At 39.7% G+C, this 21686-nt stretch overlaps 1 protein-coding gene across 1 annotated transcript in view; it reads left to right on the top strand.

Moving 5' to 3' along the window:
* Window positions 1-21686, top strand: part of PPP3CA (protein phosphatase 3, catalytic subunit, alpha isozyme) — a gene marked incomplete at its 5' end in the record, with an annotated part of 115173 nt that overhangs the window by 85956 nt on the left and 7531 nt on the right. The window contains 4 exons of the mRNA XM_009703340.1: window positions 6001-6126; window positions 8809-8883; window positions 17762-17846; window positions 21338-21435. Coding sequence (XP_009701642.1) covers window positions 6001-6126; window positions 8809-8883; window positions 17762-17846; window positions 21338-21435 — 384 coding nt within the window. The remainder of the gene's footprint in view (window positions 1-6000; window positions 6127-8808; window positions 8884-17761; window positions 17847-21337; window positions 21436-21686) is intronic.

Here is a 21686-nt window from a genome sequence, read left to right as displayed (position 1 = left end):
TGCATTTAATATTTCTTAATGCCTTAATTAGGGCTTGCTGTAATGCTGTTCATGCCCCAACAAAACAAAAAAAAAAAAAATCAAGTGAAAGATTTTACAGAAGTACTACAGAGGCAGGCAATTTATTTGTAAATCATTGGCAATACTTCATATTTTAGTGTCTGGCTGTCACTTCAGTAAGTGCATGCTTTTTGGCTGAGTGAACAATTTTAACTAGCTGTCTAAAGACAGACTATTATCTTTTGAACACTTTTAAAAGATTAGGTTTCATAGTGGTGAGATAACCACCAGAGAATCCAAAGCTATGGAAAAAAATAACATGGTGTTTCTTCCAACGTGCTGCAATGTACACGTGGTGTTGCTGAAAGGAGAGGCAGATGATGAAGAAAAGAAACAAAGAAAGTATCCAGAGGAGTTTGGGATACTAGAAAAATGAAAACCAGCTGCGCATGGGTATGCTTGTTAGTGTATCAGAAGTAATATGTCAATGAAGCGTGTATAAAGTATCAGCATGTGGTGTACCATAGATACACGTTAAGAAATGTAGCTGATCCAAATGGATCTAACAGGAAAATTATTTTCATATTGGAAAAAGCAGAGTAATATACCTGGAAGACAAGGATGATCTTTGAGAAACCATAGCACTTTGGGAGAAAGAGAAGCGGTGTAGCCTTCTGTTTGCCCTATCGGTTTCCTTTAATGCTTTATCTCTGCTGTTGTGATGAGGTCTTGTCACAGAAACAAAACCTTTTAAAGAGGAGCCGTCAGGGTATCTAGGCCATCTCATTGCTGAGGAAGAGAAGTTTGCTAGAAGTGATTTTTGTAGTCTGTTGATAAAATCTTGAATGCTATCGCGCTGTCTCTTTGGAAGACACAATTGCACATGTAAAATAAAAATCTTCAGAGTTCTGTAAGGGAAAATTTTCCCAACTGCAATTAACCCTGCTTCTGTGCTGGATTCTTTACATCATTACCTTGTATAGCAAATAATTTTTTCCTTTGATAATGTTTAAACACCTTAAGCGTCTCTTACTAACCCTTATCCCTGACCTGTCTTGGGCAGAAAATACGGTGGTCACTTAGCAGCTCCGCTGGAGGAGAAGGCACTGTTCCTAGTTGCACAGTTAATGCTGAAGTTAATTTGGCATTAAATCAGAAATTGAAATTCTTTCTTAGGTATGAAGAATTTGAGAGACCTTTCACTGCATTTATTTTCTAAATGCAGGATGAGTTTTCTGAAAAAAATTACAAGAAAATTAGTTAACTTACTTGCTAAAATTATTTTGAGGTTGTTTATGTAAGAACATGTAATTCCTTCTGGGCTAGTATTTCTACCATGCTCATTAGTTTTTTCCTGTGATGGAAATGTTATCAATTAATTTATACTGAAAAACGATTCAGCAGCTCTTGCAGCAGGATATGTAATGTCTTTGGGTAATTCTGAACGATCAGTCACACAGTTTAATGTTGTTCACGTTGCTTAAGGCCTTAATCCACCTCCCAACATACAGGCTTTTAAAGCACCATTTGAGATGCCAGAGGGTTCCAAGCCATCTGCTCAGATCTGACAGGTATAACACATGAGCCAGGGGCGATCCAGGCGCATCTTTACCCAAGGGAGACCACGGAGGTACCCCAGGGAGTCTCAGATGGCACTAGGTGCTTTTATTTGACCCTGAGAAGCTGTCTCCATTTCTAGCTGAAGGAAGGAGGTTTCTTACCTGCACATTTTTTAGCACCCATATTTCCAGCCTTAGGTAGCTATGTTAAATGCTTAAAGCTAAACAGTACAAATGTCCTTGGCCCGCTCGGTTAGTGTTTCGTTTCACTCTGATGTGATTTCAGCATCCAGTATCTCAGTTTACTAGCATTGAAAAGAAGTATAATGTCATTTGGGGTATCTGCACATCTTCACTTTACAAAACATTAGCTTCTAAAACTCATTTGCAACAGAGAGTACTAAAATTAGATTAAAACGTGTGTGGCTGTTAAGAATAATAAAATAAGGTTCTTGCTCTGGTTGGTGATTATACACGATAAAACTGTGGCTGGTGGCTTGGTCTGCTAGCATATTTTGGAGTATACGTTTAGAAAGAAAAGTATAGAGGTTGCAGCCTGGAATAATAAGCAAATGTTGGAGAAAGTGAGGTTTTCCTCAGTTACGTGTTTCCTAACCCATCCCACTTTCTTCTGTCTCTACCGTCAGCGACTGTGCAGCCTGTAGTCGTGTAACCTTCAAAAGATTCCTGCTCTAGCAAGGCAGCTGGCATCTCCTGTAGCTACATAGGCATCAAGTTAATGTCGACTAAGAAATGAAGCAGAGGTGAAACGCCCAAACCTTTTCTGAGCCAACAGAGAGGTACAAAAGAGCTATGACTGAAAGAAAGCAAGGGGCCAGAAGAGCTCAGGGAAACTCCTGCTGTTATCTGAGAAGCGTTTTCTTCTTGATCCAGGTCAAGTTTTCTTCTGACTAAGAAGGGGTAGTCAGAACTACACGATTGTAACAAGGTCCGGTTTGTTTAATGTTAAGTAACATCTTCATTAGTTACCTGACAAAAATATTTTGTGTACATTGTGTTTGTAAATGAGAGATTTTAAATTAAAATTTCAAAAAAGTATTTGTGATACTGGTAACTACCCTACTTTATTTTATTCTTTTAAGAGTAGGGTTATTTTAGAAGACTTCTGTCTCTGTTATTACCCTGCTCTGTTGTATGCTGTCATTTTTCCTCAAGTGGCTTTTGAAGTCATTTGTAGGGGAGCTGTACAGGTCATTTACAGATGAGAATAGTTTTTAAAATACTGTTATCAGAATTTGCTTTTATAAGGTATTCAGACATATAAATTAATAAGGTAGTGTGAAGTTGTTGGTTTTTTTTTTTTACATTAATCTTAAAATAAATTATCTTCCTTTAAAAAAAACCAAACCCAACTAAAGCTATTTATTTTTAATTTGATGTTTTCCAACTGTTCTGCTTATAGTTCAGGCTTATTTAGAGGCCAGTTTTAAAAGTTCCTTTTAAAAATTATTTAGTCAACTTTCACAGAGTTTAGAAATAGACTTAATGGATAAATTGAAGAAATAGAAGAGGAACTACCTCAGCTCACTAGGATGATGAATTTGAAGTTTTAGTCCTTATAAATGAATCTTTACAACCATTAAGTGGTCCTTTTTCTGTGGTTTTGACTCATTTTTGCTGTGAAGCCACAAACTATTTATTTATATTATGCAATTGTGTCACTGTAATAGAAGGAGAATGGATTTTGATCAGCCATATGCAATTTCAGCCAAAAAGCAATGGAAATATTAAGAGCATTGACACTAGTTTTCTCATTTTTGCTAATAGCAGTATTAAGCCATTTTTATTTTACTGAGCAGCAGAATGGCTGCCAACTGTCAGACTAGGATGGGCAAGAGTCAAATGTGTATTTAAATAATGGAGGGTGTCTGTCTGGCAAAAGTTCGCTTAAATGTTAGCGAGCTGTTTTCTGTCAGTGAGTAGGCTTCAGAAACTCCCAGATCACTGGACTCTGTCGTTGGTCACAAGATGGAAGACATTTAGCAACCTATTAAATTTTTGTGGGAAGCAACAGTCTAGTGCATCAAAAAAGTTTCTTATCTGATTGACATACACTTTAGTCAATGGAAGGAGATGAATAAGCAGAAGAAGTTGTTCGCCCCTTCAGCCAACATTGTGATACACTGCATTTCCTACGGTGCTGTGCCATATTGCAGTCAGGCAACTTCATTGGTGGCTGTTAGGTGATAGCCAGCCCCTGGAACTGTGTTCCTCCCTGGGGAGCCACAGGTGGGAAGGCTGGAGGAAAGGGGAGGACAAAGTATGATATACCTCCTTCCCTATGTGTCTTTGGTGTGGTATATTTCTGACATACTTTTGATTCATGCTGTTTCATCATTTGTGAAGGCATTATCATGAGTGTTACTTCCTTTATTCATTTTTCTTTGACTAAAGCTGAGGAGGACCATTCTGAAGGTCACAGGTTTCTAGATCTCATCAGGATGGCTTAATTCCTAGCTTAAGAAGGCAAATTGAAGATGATTTAGGTAAAGTTACATACGTGTCTTCCAGTATGTGCAGTATCTTGTCTCTAGCTTAAACAGCATTTGATGACAGCTCCAGAACCAGAACTGCTACAAGATCAGGTGATGACCAGCAGGACGTAGTGACGGATGGAATCTTCCGCTTGTGTGGACTGGTTTAGTCCCATGTTGATTAAAGATCCTTCCTGCAGTCTGCTGTAATGGTGACAATTATGTAAAAACTTTTATGTCTCTATGTTCAGGATAGTTATGAGTCCCTTTGGGTTTAGGTGGTCATCTCAAAATTAGCTTTTTCTCTATAAGCAAAGAAATACTTGCTCTTCTGTTTCTTAAATGGCCCTGCTCACATCCAAGAGCACATGTTTTCTGTGCCTGTGCAATTTAGAAATTACTGAATTTCAGGAAACAGATTCTGTAAATTAAAATATACCCTAATTAGGTTAGAGATACTGTTACCAGGTTGAGTAACTGCATTATTAAGATTTTGCATTACATGTGTCTTTGCAAGAAGACAGAAAAGAAATAAAAAGGAAAGGAGGGGTGGGGGGGAAGAGAAGGAAGGGATGAGATTTAATTTTACTGTTTCCCAAGCTGAGGCAGTTGGCCCATAAAGTGAACAATAGAAATCTGGCACTGGACGATTTTTATTGAAAGACCATATTATTGAAAGCTCTCCCTCAATACACTCTTTTAAAGCCAACAAATAGACCCATGGTATAAAGAGCTGCAGAACCCACCCCCATTCTGTATTCTTCCAGGCGGTCTCAATGACTGGCTTGAGGTTTGAGTAATCTGCAGCACCCTAGTAACCACTTATTGCTATGAAAAAATTTTAAAAGTTCATGAAAGTCTTGATTTGATGTAGAACATAGTGTTAGCATAGTGTTGGGCAAGCTCCATGCTTTGGAAAACGAGTTTTGATAAGGGCGATTGTCTAGGCTTATTGTAGACTTCATTTCATTTCATCTGCCGCATTTTCAACATGATAACTTTGCTCCTCCCTAACCAAATTGATATTGCCCCTTTCCCTCCCACCTGCACTCTCTGCCCTCTCAGTTATACCCAGGTCACATTCAGCATTTCCCTCTTTCATCTGACTTTTGACTGCACTGGGCTTGACTACAGCTTTGGTCTCTTCTAGAAATAAATGGCTGTTTCTTACCGATATGCTTTGTAATACTTTGATTTACTTTGTTCAATTAATATTGCAAGAACTGGTTAGAGTTAATCAGATCCTGTTTCAGGTACAAACCTGAAGTCCATTAACACAAGTTAACACTGAATTTGGTGTAGTGCTTTAAAAACTGGCTATGGCATAAATATCTATATTTCTGCGCATTAGCAAATGTAGTCTTTTTGTGTGTCTGTGTTGACAAGAATGATACAGATTTTAAATGGTGCGAGACAAAGCGTATTGGTATTCATTCATACTATAGAGAGCCCGGTCTCTTGTACCTAGAGTTTGAATAGTGTAAGAAAGTATCATCTGTTGTACAATACTATGAATGAAGTATGTTGAAAATGTTCATTGGAAGAAAAGCATCCAAACTCGCGAGTGATAAATCCTTTTCTCTGTTACCTCCGAAGTATGGCTGCGAGGAGCTCAGATAACTGTGTGCAATGGGTGGCTGGGGATACCCTGCCTTGGTCCTCGCTGGTGGCAGATCCCAGAGCCTGTGTTCATGACTACTCAGAGTTATTAATTCACTTACCAACCCATCTTAGTGCCAGGGAGAGCTGACGACACCACTTTCAGACTGGAAATGGATTGCAGCTTCTTTGAGGCTGTTTCCTATTATAACTAGCAGTCAAGTGCTGCTGCCGAGTCAAGTGGTGGAATGGTGGCGAGCAGCTCTGCAGGCTGTGCACGCCATCAGTGTTACTGTCACACGTGCGTGGCTGATGTCTCTTTTGTTTCTTTCCTTTCTCCCTTCTAGCTGCAGTATTGAAATACGAGAACAACGTTATGAATATCAGACAGTTCAACTGCTCCCCTCATCCGTACTGGCTTCCAAACTTCATGGATGTGTTTACCTGGTCCTTGCCATTTGTGGGTGAGAAAGGTACGTAAATTGGCTCTGTTCGTAGAAACTGCAAAGTGGTTTCTTAGTTGCTGTGCATGTGGTCTTGTTTATTTGAATGGCAAGAATAATTTGAAGGCAGGTGACTTGCTTTCAAGGTCAAGTTTGAAGAAACAGGCCTCAGAGGGGAAAGCAATTACCAATGGTTAATCACACTTCCCATATGTTTTTATAATTTCCACTATTTCCCAGCTATGATGCCATTATGTTTCTGCTGTAGAAAGAGATTTTATGGCATTACAGGCCAGAGGTGCATTCACTGAATAAAATTCTTACTAGTTGTTCCTTTATAAGCTCTTGGGTATTCCCTTGGATATTGGTTACTGCTCGAGGGACATCACAACAGACTTCACTACATCATGGTTACGTCCTTACCCAGCTGACCTTTCTGATAAGATGAGGATGGGTTGCTTTTTCATCAGCAAACACAGAGCTGGTGATGCTAAGACTTGGTCTGGTTAACTGTTCCTGGAGAGAGTAGAGAGATGGCAGGACGAAGGAAAACCTGCTCCTCAGCCCCTTCTCTGCCCAGGGCGTACGGTGCCTCATCGCTAGTGAGAGGACTCTAAAGAACATAAATGATGTTTTATTGAAACAATGCTTTTGCTGTCCGGTTGAAAACAACTTCATGCTATGAATGGCAAGCACACAAAAGGCACGAAAACACTTTGGTCTAACATATTAAATGAATACATAATGCAAACTGCTTAAACCCCAAGTCATTTTATTCAGGGCCCGAGATGAAGCTTGCTTTGATCCATCCATTATAGTATATTGCTGCAGCAGCAATTACTGCCGGAAAACTGTAATAAACTCTTAAAAACTGCTTGGAATAACAGTTCTCTCTTAATAGGCAACTGGAAATACAGCCAGCTGTGGCTCTTACCTGCAGTCATGACCGGCTTTGTTTTCAGCTACTCTTTTGTACAAGGAAAGCTGCTGGTGAGAGCCTGAGGTCTCTGTGAACAAAGCAGATAGACAATGAAACAGGGATTAACAAAGAATAGACAGCTGTTTGCACTAATGGAGACATTGCATAATCCACACTGACGCATGTTGCAGACCCTTGTGAAGCAGATAAAACGCTTTCATCTTCTTCGGTGATGAACTCAGCCAGACCATTTTTAGGATGGACCCGTTCTCCATACATGTTGCAGTCCTGTAAAGATGTACTGTTAAGGTCATTTTTTCAAAGGCTTCCTGTCGGTGGCCTCCTCAGGTAGGGCTGCAGGATGCACGGTCAGGTTTGTTGAGGTTCTGAGACCGTGGACGCTCCTCCTCCTTTTTTCTTGTTTTGTTTTGTTTTTTTTTTCTCCTTCATGCCTTCCCAGTGGACACTCTTACCAATTGCTTGGAAACTTTAGAGCCCCGAGAAGTGATGTCAGTGTTTTCCCTTCCTCTGCAAAACAAAACTCATGGATGTAAGAGTTGATGTTCTACACAGCTTTTTATTTATTTCCTTTTTTTTATAGATTTTTTCCCTCAAAGGCCAACCAAGGTAGGAAGCTGTTAGTTTCATGGGTCGTTGTTAATGTGGAAAGTCTTTCCACTAATCCTGTCAAAGGAAAATATTAAATCCTTCACTAATGTAGGAAAAATATAGCTTTGTCCCACCCTTCTAATGTTCCACGCCATTATAGTTGTCACAGAAGAGGATTTTAATAACCACTTGATTAAAAAATGTAAAGTTCCAACCTCTGTAGCTAGTGCAAGACTAGACATGCCTGGTAACCCTTTTAATGATGCTTACTACCTGTAGATGTAGTGGAGTTTTTCTCAATCTGCTAATGATTTCACATTTTACCTCATAACTTTGGCTTTTTTGATCTCTAAATTACATTTCCTTGATTGTGATTTTTGCCGGGGTTTTTTATTTTGGCTGTTCTTACTCTGTGTGCTCTCTGGCTAGTGTCTTACTGTTGCCTTTCCAAAAAGAGCTGGGACCAGGATAGGGGTAGGCTGAGGCTGACCCTTCCATGCCCAAGTTGCAACGTAAGCAAGCTGAAACTATTCTGAATTCACCAATCATGGTGTTTCTGTTGAGTATAGAATAGTTCCAGCTGGAAGGGACCTACAGTGATCATCCAGTCTATTTGTCCTGGATTTCGAGGGACACTGCCCCTTTGTGGCCATCTCACAAGGGGTAGTGTTTTCTTGAACTGAAAGTACAGTGTCCTAAATCTGGATAAATAAATAAATATTCTGTGATCCCTCTTGCTGTAACTTTTTCAGTTGGAATGTCACTCCTTTTACTGAGCAGGGGATTCAAATCCTACTGCAATGTAGCAGCAAGAGGAGAGTGGTCAGTTCTGTTGTCTGAGTTGAGTTGAAGTCATAAATGTATTGAGGGGGAGAAAAGAAAAGTTACCTAGTGCATTGACAGTTGCAAAAAGAAGGATTGTAAACACATTATTTTTTTTTAAGGTCTGTTTGTTGTGGTGTTCATTATATTTGGAACAACTTTTATGGAAACCTGTACGTTTTGTTAACTACACAAGACACTTCAAGCTTGTATTACTACATGCGTAAAACAAGGTCATGTTGTTTAAAAAGTGGGTGCTGTTTCTGTACTGAATTTTCATTAACACTACTACAGCTAGAGTTTGCTCTCTGACAGACCAGGGAGTCTTAATATCAACATTTTGCATTTGTTTTCCATTTTAGTGACAGAGATGCTGGTAAACGTGCTGAACATCTGCTCAGATGATGAATTGGGGACAGAGGAAGATGGGTTTGACGGTAAGAGCCTCCTGCCCTTGGTTGAGATTGTTTGCCTTGAAGCTACTGTAAAAGTTTATTTACTAACCTTGGGATAATTTTCTGAGCCCTGTTTAAGTTCTGTGCTGCTGAAAACAACTATTGTGCTAGACTCCAGTGGATTTGCTTACTGCATGCTTTGGAAAGAATTAATGGATCTTCTGCCCTGTTCTAACCTTGGTCTCACTCTTTTGGTTAAAAAAAACCCCTGTATTTTCCTCCGTGAAATCTGGGTTGTGCTGTCACGAAGGGGTCAGATGTTGATTTCATGTATAAGATCCCAGGGATTCCCGTAGAAAGTTTCATTATATCAACGAAATAAGCTTCCTGCAGAGCTCCTTACAAAACATTGGTACCGCAACTTTAGAAGCCTTGTACTGGAAATATTTCATTAGTCACCTCTTTTAATGCACTTGTGTATCTAAAAGGCTTTAAGAAGCAATAGAATCAATAAGTATGAACATGCAAACACAGATAGAGAATGTTCTGACCTGATATTTCTGCTAAGAGAGGAATGGGCACTTCTGTTGTCATTTGGGTTGGAGTTTATGTGATGATAAGTTGCCTTGTACCTGTTGGTTTGACTGTAAATGAGTTTATATCTTGCAATTTGGGGATTCTTAGAAGTCAATTTATTTTATGAGACATTATTTTCTGTTAGGGTGTGCAAGAGTACATTGCAGCTCTCCAGAATGTCCCTTCTGAATTGAGACAAACTGAAAAAATCCCAGGCATCCCTAACGTTCTTACTATGAGTGCTTTCAGTGTTTAAAAAAAAAAAATCTAGGAAAAGAACATAAATATTAAAAAATTTTAAAAGAACGTGGAAAAATCTAGCACTACCAAATACTCTCAAGCTGTTTATAGGTAGAATGAATGAACAAGGAGAATGAAGAACGTTCAAGTAAGACCGATATTTAATGAAGTTGTAATTAATAATTCAATTTCTCTCCCAAAGTCTTTATTTTTAATCTTTGGAAGAGGAAGCTAGGTCAGGGGTTTTGACAAATGTTTCCTTTGCAATGGAGAAGGGTATGGATGATAGCACTTTGGTTTTACTCTGAAAAGCCAGATATAATTCCCTGTTCTGCATCCACCACAGAGTGTGGATATGAACAATTATCTTGCAGGACTTGGGACAAAGACTGAATTTATCGAAACCAGTAATCAGTGGAGAGAAGAAAACACCTGTTTGAATATTGTGCCCAGTTTTTTCTCATGAAATTTAAATAAGTAGCTACTGTGTAATTAAAGCAGCGTGTGAAACAGTACGGAGGCATACAATGAGTAAAAACTGTGTCAAATTAAATACAGTAGCAACAAAACCATGTGCTTAAAATCCTTGGCTCAAGAAAGCACTTAAGCACGGGCTGAAGTCCCACTGAATGCAATGCCAAAGCAAAGGCTTTATGGGAAGGTTTTTTAATTAATTCAGCATTGGCCTAATACTTTCTTTTAAAGCTGTACTATACACTTCCATTGAGCATAGATAGGCCAAGCCATGTAGTCCTTTTCTAAAATTTTAGTGTGTCAGCGTTCCCGTGCCCAAGTTACAGTTCAGGAGCAGGTTTTCGAAGGCAGAGTCAGAAATGCGGAGGCGTTAGGGCCCTTTGGGGACAGCAGCCCCGTCTGGCTGCAGGTCTCCGCATCTACTGCGGGTTTTCTGGGAGGAAGGTGAAGCCCCCCCATCTCCCCGGGAGTTTTACCACGGCACTCCTCCAGACGTGGAGTTTGCAGCATTGCAGGTGTCTAAGCAGGGAGACAGGCTGAAATCCTCTGGGCTTGCATGTGTGTGTACTGCATAACGATATCTAACAGCGTGAAACTTTCCAGATGAGGAATAATTAAACAGTTCCTGGTACTGTCATGCTAATACTGTTGTCTAAATCTGCTTTTAGTTTTTTCTGTATGAATGATTTCTCTATATGCAACATTACGTTAAGGAAGATATTAGAAATGTCGTCGTCTTTAGCATGTGTAGCTAAAATCAGAGCTGGCATATGTTCATGTCTGCTTTCCTGGATAATCCCCTTAGAGCTGTAAAATGGGATCTGTGGCGCTGGTGCTGCGGCTTTGCTGCTTGCCGTGGGTGCACGCTTGTACCCCCAGCCCACGGGAAGCGGTGGGCTCGTGGGGATCGTGCACAGGGAAGAGACTGAAGGATTCGGGCATAAAAGTAAATTTGAGGGTTGATTTAAATTTAAATAGAGGCTGATATCTTTAATAATTTCCTGGTGGGTTCTGATTTATTATCTGTACAACAAAGGAAGATACTCCTTCTCTCAGAGATAGCTGAGTTCCCTCTCTTTTCTTATGTGGGTGTGGTTTTTTTTTTCTTTCCCTTAGAGCCTTGCCTTTTGGGGGAGAAACTAGAAGATATATTTCATTTGTGTTCTTGATGGAACAAACTGGAATGATTATCAGCTTAAAGCTGTTTCTGTAAAGGCTGTATATTGACAGTCTTGTAGTGGCTCAACATTTCCACTATTCTTCAATAATTTCTGTCCACCTTCCTTGGAGGACTGCAGCAGTACAGTCCTGTTCACCCACTGCCATTTTTCTTTAGCAGTATTTCCCGTAGAAGGAAATGCCTGATATCTGCAACAGCAGATGCATTTTGTTTGATGGAATGATTCTCTAAAAATCATCGTTTATTTTTATATCATCAGGAGTTTTCAGGGCTCACTGCTCATTTCCTTTCTCTCCTTGCAGTTTGAACATGCCCTGACCTGGGTTCCCACATGTAATGAGAATGATCCATCACTATGGTTTGCACTGATCATTCATTTGTTACCTTCTCTTACACTCCCTTGCCCTCTGTCTTCCCCTCTCACTTCCCCCTTCAAAACAAAGCCCCATCAGCATTGCCTGACCTCACTGCATGGTGTTCTTGTGAGCCCTTTCTTTTTTTTTTAATTATCATTTTTGGTTCCGAGTCATGCATGTTGCATCTAGCCAGGAGCAGGATGCTCAACAGCATGTATTCCCTTTTTTTTTTTTTTTTTTTTCCTTAAGGAAACACATCATGGGGATCCGATCAATTTATTGTAGGCAGTTTCTGTGTATCCTCAGTGGGAGAAAGCCTAAATAGCGACCGTAGTGCCCTTTATCCCATATGTCCCTGCTGGCCTGTATTGGCCTTTTGGTTTCACTCACTTTAAAAATGAAAGGATATGATCAGTCAAGTTTTCTTATCTCTGATAGTTTCCTCTTGCTGTACTTTCTCTTTCCTGTTTGCTGTGGTGGTTGCAATATAATCTGATCCAGCAAAAAATGTCAGGCAAACGTTAGCTGGTGTGCTGTATGGTTTGTGCATCAAACATATCGCTTAGCAACAGGAGCTGCAAATACTTCTACCTAGCCAGCACATAGTCTGAATCCTGTTTTACTTTAATTAGCAACGTTTCTGGCCTCATGCATTTGATTGAAAAAACTAAACTGCTAATTAAAAGGGTGCAATAATGTCATAGACAGCTTGACACAAATACACTGCTTGCTTTGTATGCATCGCTACCACAATTTGGCATAAAGACATTCCTAAATTACCTGCATTAATTTTTGTATTGCCTTCAACATTGTAGCTCCCAGCCTTCTCACTGTCACAGTGCTACCTGCAGCATTAATGCCTCGGTTGGAATACGGCTTCCCCAGTACAGTGCTGTAGTCTGAGCCTAAAGAGAATTACCAAGTCAAATGTCTCCTGCCGATCAAAACCTGGTTCCGCTCTGAACAGTGGCGTACGACGTTTGCCCCAGCTCTTCAGTGCGATAAACTGCACCTAGGGCAAGCTCTGCACCGGCTAAGCCGGACTTAGCAAAACCGAAGGCCTCGTCAGTAGGGCTCAGTTACCTACCAATGCCTTGAGAAGGGGGCTTGTGATACTGCCTGATGAGAGAGTCTTAGCTTTTCAATGAGTTCATTTTTAACTAGGAGAGAAATGGAGGGGTTTTCCCACTGGGTTGTCTTTGTTCTTCCTCCAAACCAGCAAGGTTGGGCCACAATGTATACCTAATCTCTGTGAGCTGGTGGCAGAAGGGCATTTTAATGTGATCTTTTTTTTTGATTTATTCATTTATTTATTTGGCCAGGTGTGGTTGTTTCCATGCCCAAAGCATTTTTCATGTGAGCCATACTATGGCACGTTGGGGTGCTCTGCCCCTGGGCCAACTTAGTAGCGTGCACTAGATCGCCAGTGTCCCCAAAACACGGGTCAAGGTGCAGTTGTGCCTGGGCACCGACTGCTGCCCTCGTCTTGCTCTCATAGTTGATTTTAAAATGCAATACCTTGTACCATGGTGGTGTTTGGATTTGGTAACTGTAAGCTGCTGGACCATCTGACCAAATGCATGCATGCGGTAGGGAGCACAGATTTTGGTAAAAGCAGTAGACGTGTCTATGACGTTAAGCTATTCTTTCAGATATCAGACGTAAATAAACTGGAAGAATTGGCTTGATTCCTCTGAGAAAAGAGATGTCATCGGGCAGGCACGCCCCACATGAACTGAGAGGCCTGTTTTTAAGAAGCGATTAAGCCTTATCAAAGCAGCTGCAGTAACGTAGGAGAAAGCGTGCATTCAAGGGGTGGTAACGCGGAGGCGAAGCTTCAGTGCTAATCTTCTGCCTGCATGTTAGTTTCCTGCAAAACGTACTAACAAGGCTCTAAGCTGAAAAGGTGTTTTTCTTCTTTCCCCCGTCATTCTCAATCTGTTTCTTTCCTTTTGGATGTTCCCTGCCTAATTTGTTTCTTTTCTGTTTTTCAGACTTTACTTAAACATTGCGTTTCCATTGATGTTGTCAAATGTTCTGTATTATTTTTTTTTATTTTCATTCTACAAACATCACTGTTCTTTTTCTTTCCCCCCCTTTGGAATTCATAAGAAGACCCCATTTATGCACAGAAGAAAGGTATTCAATAAGTTGGAAGGCTTAAGTTTCATTAATTTTCCTAACGCTTAATTAGATAATATATAATATATTAAGATACCAGTGAGAGATTTGGGGTTGGCTTTTTTACTCAGTATTGGTGTCTATCTGTTCAATCCTACGTCTTGGAATATTTTCAGAGTTTATAGTCTTTTTTTTTTAATTATTGTTCTGCTTCTTAATCTGAAGGTCTAAATTACATTTCACGTAAGTCCTACATATCCAGCTTGCAAGAGCTGTGTTTGGATGCTATAAATCCGAAATCCAATAGAACTTGTTAAATTACTGAAGTAAGATTCAAAGCTTTTATTGTATCTCCCAAATAATTTTTCCATTCCAATTTTAAACTTGCCTGTGTTCATGATTTTTTTCTTTTATGTGCTTTCATGCAAATAGGGTTTGTTTAGATATTGAAAGAAAAGTAAAAACTTAAGAGGATATCAGGCAATGTTTGCAAAGGCTGAAATTAACCCTTTTAGCCATAGGCAGTTCTCAGGTGATGACCTATTTACTTTCATACACATAAGTGTATTCTTAAGTGTAGTTGAAATAATTCATAAGGATTTGCAGTAATAGTGAATTTCAGAACACTGAACGGGAGTATTCACACCTGAAATGTGAGTCTAAGGATTATGTATAACTGGGTAGGGAATCCAAATACTGTATCAGGTTAGTGGTATTCAGTCAAAACTAACAGGGCAATAAAACATTGTGAATATCAGGTGCATTATTTAGCAAGTAATGTTTCTTAAAAAAAAACAAATGAGAAATAAAATCATTACTAATATTTAGTAAACAGAATATTTCAAGTCATTTTCACAGATCGGTTACAAATTAGGAAATTCAGTGGAGACCAAAGTCTTTTAAGTGTATTTTTTCATAACCTTTTATATGTATTGATGAGAAACAAGATACTCCCTTTGAGCCTCTGTTGTTTTATGATTAAGCTTTTTTTTTTTCCATTCTTTTTTTATATTTAAGTGTAGGGCATTGTATTTCACTTCAGTCATAAATTATATTTCCAGTTTTCAGTTCTCAACTGTTCTGGAAGTTAAACAGTGACTGAAAAAGGTTGAATATACTCATAAGATCTACTAGAACAGTGTGGGTTTGTAATAAACAAGTAGGGCTGGTGGCACTTGGGGATGGAGGGAAAGGACAAATTGTGTTTAAGTGCTTTCAGGGTAAAAAAGGCTAAAAACTATGTCTTGTGTATCTTGCGAGTACAACTCAGTGAGACCATAGTGACTGAGGCAGGAGTGTACCCCCTCTACTTCCTGAAGAACCCAGCTGAATCATTGCTGTTTAATTTAAATTTTTCATTAAGCTGTTAGGAATATATTATATTTAATTCAGTTACAGCTGAGTTACAGCTGTTTCTCCCACTCTTTATTGTCTAGAATTAGATGTTTACGTCTAAGACTTTATATCTTTATTTTTGTATCTTTGTATTTTTTATATCTTTTCTTTATATTTTTATCTTCGTATGTGGGAGATTTGAAAGCCATCACTCTGAGCATAGTTTCTTTCAGTTTGAACTTCAAGATACAGGCTCGTAATTCCAAGACAAGTCTAGGAGGACAATTAGAAATGCCTGGCAATAATGCATTAATACCTACCCCAAAAGACGGATGCATGCAAAAGTAGCATGGGTGATTGTAAGACGCCTAGTTTACGCTCTTCAGCAGACGTACGAGCATATCCCAGTACGTAAGCATACACTTATCAACACTGGAACGTGCAGACTGTGATAGGTGTGGGCACATACGAGGTGGCTCACGTGGACCTGTTTGACACACGACCCCACAAGCAGCTCTGCGGGATCCCCTGTGCGTGGCTATCGAGCTCCCACTTTATCAAATTCACTCCTTGTGCTGTTTGAGGTTAAACTTGGTCTTCACTACAATGTTAAAAGTTGCAGTGAGATTCATCTTGAGTTTTTATGTTGTTGCCTGTGAAATTTGTTCCTACAGTTACTTAGCTCTCTTTTGAACAGCTCTAGGATTTGTGAGTTGAGCCTGTTTTCAATTTTGAAAGTCTTTTGCAAAGATGGCTGTTTGTTTTGAAATTCAAGCACAGAAAAAGAAAAAAAAAAGTCAAAAGTCCCTCCTTTTCACCTCTTCTAAAGTGCCAGGGTATCAGCCAGGCCACCTAGTCACCTAGTAAATGTCGTGGAGTAATGCTTCGGTTTCCAGCAGTAGTCTCAAACTGTTACAGGTTTATTTGTAGTTGAGAAACCTGCAGTAGGAAAGGTGACGGTGCCTGATAGAAGAGCCATGGGGCTGCCAGCAGCAGCCATGTGTGGAGAAAACTGAAACTGTGAAAATTATTGCACAGTCAGCTCCCAGAAGCCACCCAGCAAATCTGCGTTGGCAGCATTGGACCTCTCCAGCACTGCCCGGAGCGGCTGGGACCGCACGGAGGAGGAGCGGCGTGGGAAACGCTGGTGCCGCTGAAGCAGATGGGACTTTTGCCCTTGAGTTTGGCAGACCCCGCGTTTCGTTATGAGCCCTTTCGGCTGAAATCACCTTGCGCTCGTAATACAGTGGAGGCCCCATGGCTGTGTCTTCTGCAGCTTTTCACCTCTTGCATCCATCGCCCGTGTTCAGCAGCGCCTTGCTCCCCTGCCCGGCACCCGCAGGCGGCTCGCTCTGCCGCTGCCTCCGCTCCCTGGGGCTGTCCCCTCTGCTGCCATAACCACCTCCCTCGTTTTTGATCCTTTCTGCTATTTTAGCTTCCATGATGGACTCCACTTTATAAAATGGATCAATTTGCTAGGAAGTGAAACTAGAAATTTTCATTTTTGTCCTTGAATTCTGGAGCAGCGAAGAAGGAAGCATTATCGTGATGTGTCGTGGTTTTCAGGTTGCACTTGTGAACCTCCAAGGCAGTAGTTATCAGGCAGCATCCATACCAGCCAAGGTTACCTGTCATTCAGAAACCTTTGGGAGAAATCTTCATGATGTATGTGGTTCTGACTGATAATTAAATGAAACTGGTTTACTTAGTATAACATGACATTTCCCTGGGGACGTGGGGGTCCTTATTAAAAGAAATTCTCGTTCTGATAACTTAGTAGTATTTGCTGTTCCCATTCAGGTGGTTCTCTCTTGGATGCACGGATAATATTCTAGGTTTTGGTGATATCCAAGTAACAAGTACACATGCAAACTTAGCTGAACTATAGTCTCTGTTCCAGTGTACTTTTTTTTTTTTTTTTTAAGGCAGATTGTGTGATTTCACAAATTTCAAAGTAATTGTGATTTTGAGCAGGCTGTAGCACTGATGAGAAGGCAGTTGCTTTATGGAAATCTCTTAACCACTGCTAGCCAACACGATCCCTACCATTTCATGCTGGTTTTCAGGACTCTGCCTTTAGTTTTTATAACCCTTTGAATACTTTTTAACTAGGAATGGGAAAACCCTAACTGGACCCTCTTGGCCTTAAGCTGCCCAATTACTTTTTTTAGAAAATTAAGAGAAATTTGATTGTTTTTCACTTAAAGTGTTAAGATTATGAAATACATTTTAACTCCATTGTTGTTTAACTTTTAACTTTTTTTTTTTATGCTTTGGGCACTGTTCATGTTGAATATCTTTTTGGCATTTTGACTGTTTTGAAAGAAACTTGTTTTCAAAAGAGTATAGTCTCTGAAAATGTTTTTGAAATGGAAAATCAGTTTACATTGATGAAAAAACATGCAGCTTTAATGTGCAACAGGAAAACAATCACATCTGTAAATGTACTAATAACTACATTGTTCAAAAATGATCAGTCTCAAGCTATAAATAACAAAAAAGATAGTATTTTCATCTTTGACTATACATGGGGCTTAGTTTGGCAAACTGTGGCATTAATAAGATGTTTCTTGTATTTAAAGTTCAGTGATGTATTATCTACAAATCCCTGCAACTGTTTTTAATGTGTTTTCCATAGGAGCAACAGCTGCTGCTCGAAAGGAGGTTATAAGGAACAAGATAAGAGCAATAGGAAAAATGGCTAGAGTTTTCTCAGTGTTAAGGTAAGGTTTTGTGCTGTTTCATTTCTTTAATGTTAAAGGACATGTTTGAATGATTCCTTAGAGCACTCTACTGTAAATCAAACAGCAAATTTGATATTTTAGCATACCACCCAGCTGAGTTTAACTGGAACCTTTTAAAGATTGTTTTATTTATACAATACTGCTATTTATTATGGCTCTGAATAATCTTCTTCCTCAGTGCTTTTGCTGAACATAAAACAGACAAATAAACAAAAGACATCTGCAAAGAAAATTGCAATTACCTTTTTTTTTAAAGACTTTTGCTCACCAGGTGTACTAATTAACTCTTAGCCACTGCGAGGCAAGAGTTAAATGTGGAGAAAGGGTGTGTTCCGCATCGTGTCTCATTAACAAGGAAGCCAACTGTCCCACTTTGTCACCCACAGTTGTTGCTACAGCCATGAATAAAGATGATTAAAGATGAAAGTATTAGGGTAATTTAACTAAAAATCCAGGAAATCATTGTGCAGACAACAGCAACTCATTACCTTGGGCTGCACTCCCCCAAACACATCAACATGAGTAACTAATTGCTACCCAATGTTTAGAACTCTTCATTTGATGTCTCTAAGCAGAAGAGAAAACATGCTGCACTATGCGGTGCTGAAGTCTAAATACAAAAAGTACAGTTCTCCTTCCCTTTCAGCAGAGGGATTCTTTTTCTCAGGAAATTGTATGTTGCTCTACTGTAGTCGGTTTATGACTATTATGGTTAGTGCAAAATCAAGGGATTTTTAAAAAATGTGTTGGTATGATTGGATGATTGATATAAAAAGAGGAAATAAAGGTAGTAGCTTGAAGAATACACTCTTAATTTCAGATAAAACTTTCAAATTTGCTTGATTTGAGACTCTTCTGCAGCATGCAAGCAGTGGGCAGGTTGTCAGTGGGGCTTCCCATGGGCACAGCAGTTCGCTCACGCATTGCAGATTGCAGCAGCATGGCTTTAAATAGCGTACTGAGATGGAGGACTTTGTATCTGGGGTTCCCAAAGTGTAATATGTGAATTACTAGGGATGCACAAGCTACTTCAAAGTGGTACCCATGGAAAAAAAAAAAAAAAAGTTGGCACCATGCCTTTTCCTTAAACAAGACAGGGGAGCAATCAGATGTTTCCACCTGCTCCTCTGTACCAAGTCTGGCAGAGAGCCTGGAGCTGACATCGCCACCACCTTCATAAAACAGCAGGATTATTTTTCTCTGATGATAGTTGAGCAAACAAAGTTTGGGAAATCTGGCTTTCTCCCATAACCTTCAACTGCAACTTCTGGATCCACTGTATTTCGTTATGGAGCACCTTTTGAAATACAGGATTATTTCAACAGAAACATGGACTTTAATATGCGGAAGGGCCTGAAGTTGGATGCTTAGCTGATATATTTGAGTTTTGATAATTTGCAGATGATTGACATCACCTATATTTCAAAGACTCTTTCAAAGGGAACTATAGGGCAGAAGCTTTTCAGTGGTTTCAGGGATGGAAGAAGGGTACAGGACAATTCTTGCATGTGCCCTGTCTAAAGTGATATGCATAAGCCTCATAGCTTAGGGTTTTAGCACCGTTTGAAACTTTGAGCCCTCTTAAATTATTTCACAAAAATCAACATTTTAAGGCACTGAGGGAAATCAGTCTTGATCTTTGCCTGAAAAGCAGTCAAATTCATCTCAGAGTTGTTATTGAGGCAGTTTTTTGCCCCTGCCACCTGCATCCCAGCATCTCCAGAAGACGAGAATGGACTATATCTGGTACAGGAGAAGAGTATATTTCTTCTCCTTGAGCTTTAACACATCTTTTCTGTGGTCAGAGGCATAGCCAGCAATTAAACAGGTACCTCCAACGGGCTGACCAGTCTTCCAGGGGATGAGTGACATTTCATCCCAGCCACCGTTGCCCCCCTGGGAGTACGGCTGCTTCTCTTTTGCTAGGAGAGGTTGATTATCCTCAGCTAGGTGCCAGGCTTCTAGACAGCAAAAATTACGTGAGGTTAATCTTGCAAATAGTGTTCCTTATAGAAAAGCCCGGGTTATTTTTTTCTATCTTGCCAGCACAATCCACGTGTAACACACGAGTGTCTGATAATTGTGTGTAACCCCGCAAAGGCTGCGGTGGTGCCATCATTAAACCAGCCTATTTCAGAAACCTTTGAAATTCCTGTTTGAGTCACTTCTGTTTTATGAAATTTATTTTACTACTTCTTGAAAAATGTTTCCGAATGATCAGCACCTGATCTGACCACCTGAGATGAAATGGACTGAATTGAAAATGCAGATTATGCATTTACTTGCAGAGGCAAATAATGAAGAGAAAGCAAAAACTTTGCTGTGTAACTCTTGATGATGAAAATACTGTGTTAATTCTGGAAATATTTGGCTGTTGCATTAGTTGTAATTGCTTAGGAAACTTGCAAGGAAAACGGTCACAATTTGATTTTGACTATTACACAAAGAAAAGTGTGTACAAGGAGAATCATTTTCAAACTAAAAATAGAACTTGAAGAGTATACGTAGTAGGTAAACAAGAGTTGTTTGAAATACCTGAGTGATTCAGGGCACTTAGGTCTAAAGAAAATTGTCAGTAGTAGAACTGCTGAGAGACAGTTTTGATAGACAAACCCACATTATCCTCAAGTGAACGTGGAACTAAATCCTGCCTTGTGTTTGCTTCTTCCAGCTTAATGTCGTCATATATTTCAAAGTAAAGCACTTCAAAATAGGTTTCTCTTAAAGAATTGGGGTCAGTTTTGCTGCTGAGACAGTATGTCATCACAGACAGCATTACAGTGCTCGTAGAAAGCTGTATGTAACGGCTTGTCTGGATGGAGCTGTTGTGTTCTTTTTGCCATATATTAAAACCTCTATATATTGGAAGACCAGCAAAACATACTTAGGTTTCCTAAAGCATTTTTCTTGAATCCAGTACCATTTTTAGCATACAGAACTATTAAGAACAGTGCTAGTAAGGATGGAAGTGCTTATGAATTTTAATGAGCTTTTAGCTGCTTTTTTTTTTTAAGTGGCTGATGATCATTAATAAATAATGCACCTGACTGCTGGTGTAGACAAAAGCAAAACAGCAATTTGAGTTGATTTTGGACCACGCAGCGTAAGACACTTAAATGTATTGTTGGCAATAACTTCTCCTTTGGTGGTCCTCGTCCTATCAAGTTTGTGGTTTTATGTATATATATTTAAATGTATGTGACATGTTGTCTCATAGATGCAGGTTATAGCGTTAACTATAGTGGGAGTCTGTGTGTGGTGTGGCGCAAAGGTGAACCACTTAGATAGCAGTGAGGGGAGCTGCACCGGGGCTGGTGTTATCACCAGTCTGTCCTAGTAAGGAGATTGGAGATAAACAAATCATTGCAGGGCAGGTGTAGCTTAAGGTGTCTAAAACAAGTTCCATGTTTAAAAAAAAAAAAAAAAGACGACAATTATTTACTTTTGGTTTCTTTTTTTTCCTTCTGCAGAGAAGAAAGTGAAAGTGTGCTGACGCTGAAAGGTTTGACTCCAACAGGAATGCTGCCCAGTGGTGTGCTCTCTGGAGGAAAACAAACACTGCAAAGCGGTAAGCACGTTTGCCTCTGTGTGTCATTATGTGTCAAAAAACCAATTGCTTTTCAACTGCAGAACCCAAGAAAAGTAACCACAGTCTTCTCAGAAAAAAATAAAGGACAGAATAAAACAGGCGGTTTGTACTGGAGCATTTGTGAGCAGTTCATGTAAGGCCACTTCTCAAGACTTATTATGTACTGCTGATCTTCAAAGAAAGAGGAGGGGAAAAAAAGTCCCTGAAAATCAGCTGTTCAGAATGGTAGA

Source organism: Cariama cristata, unplaced genomic scaffold (genome assembly GCF_000690535.1).
Source record: "Cariama cristata isolate BGI_N322 unplaced genomic scaffold, ASM69053v1 scaffold6737, whole genome shotgun sequence".
In the NCBI taxonomy this organism is placed as follows: Eukaryota; Metazoa; Chordata; class Aves; order Cariamiformes; family Cariamidae; genus Cariama; species Cariama cristata.
This window is presented reverse-complemented; position numbering and strand designations above follow the sequence as displayed.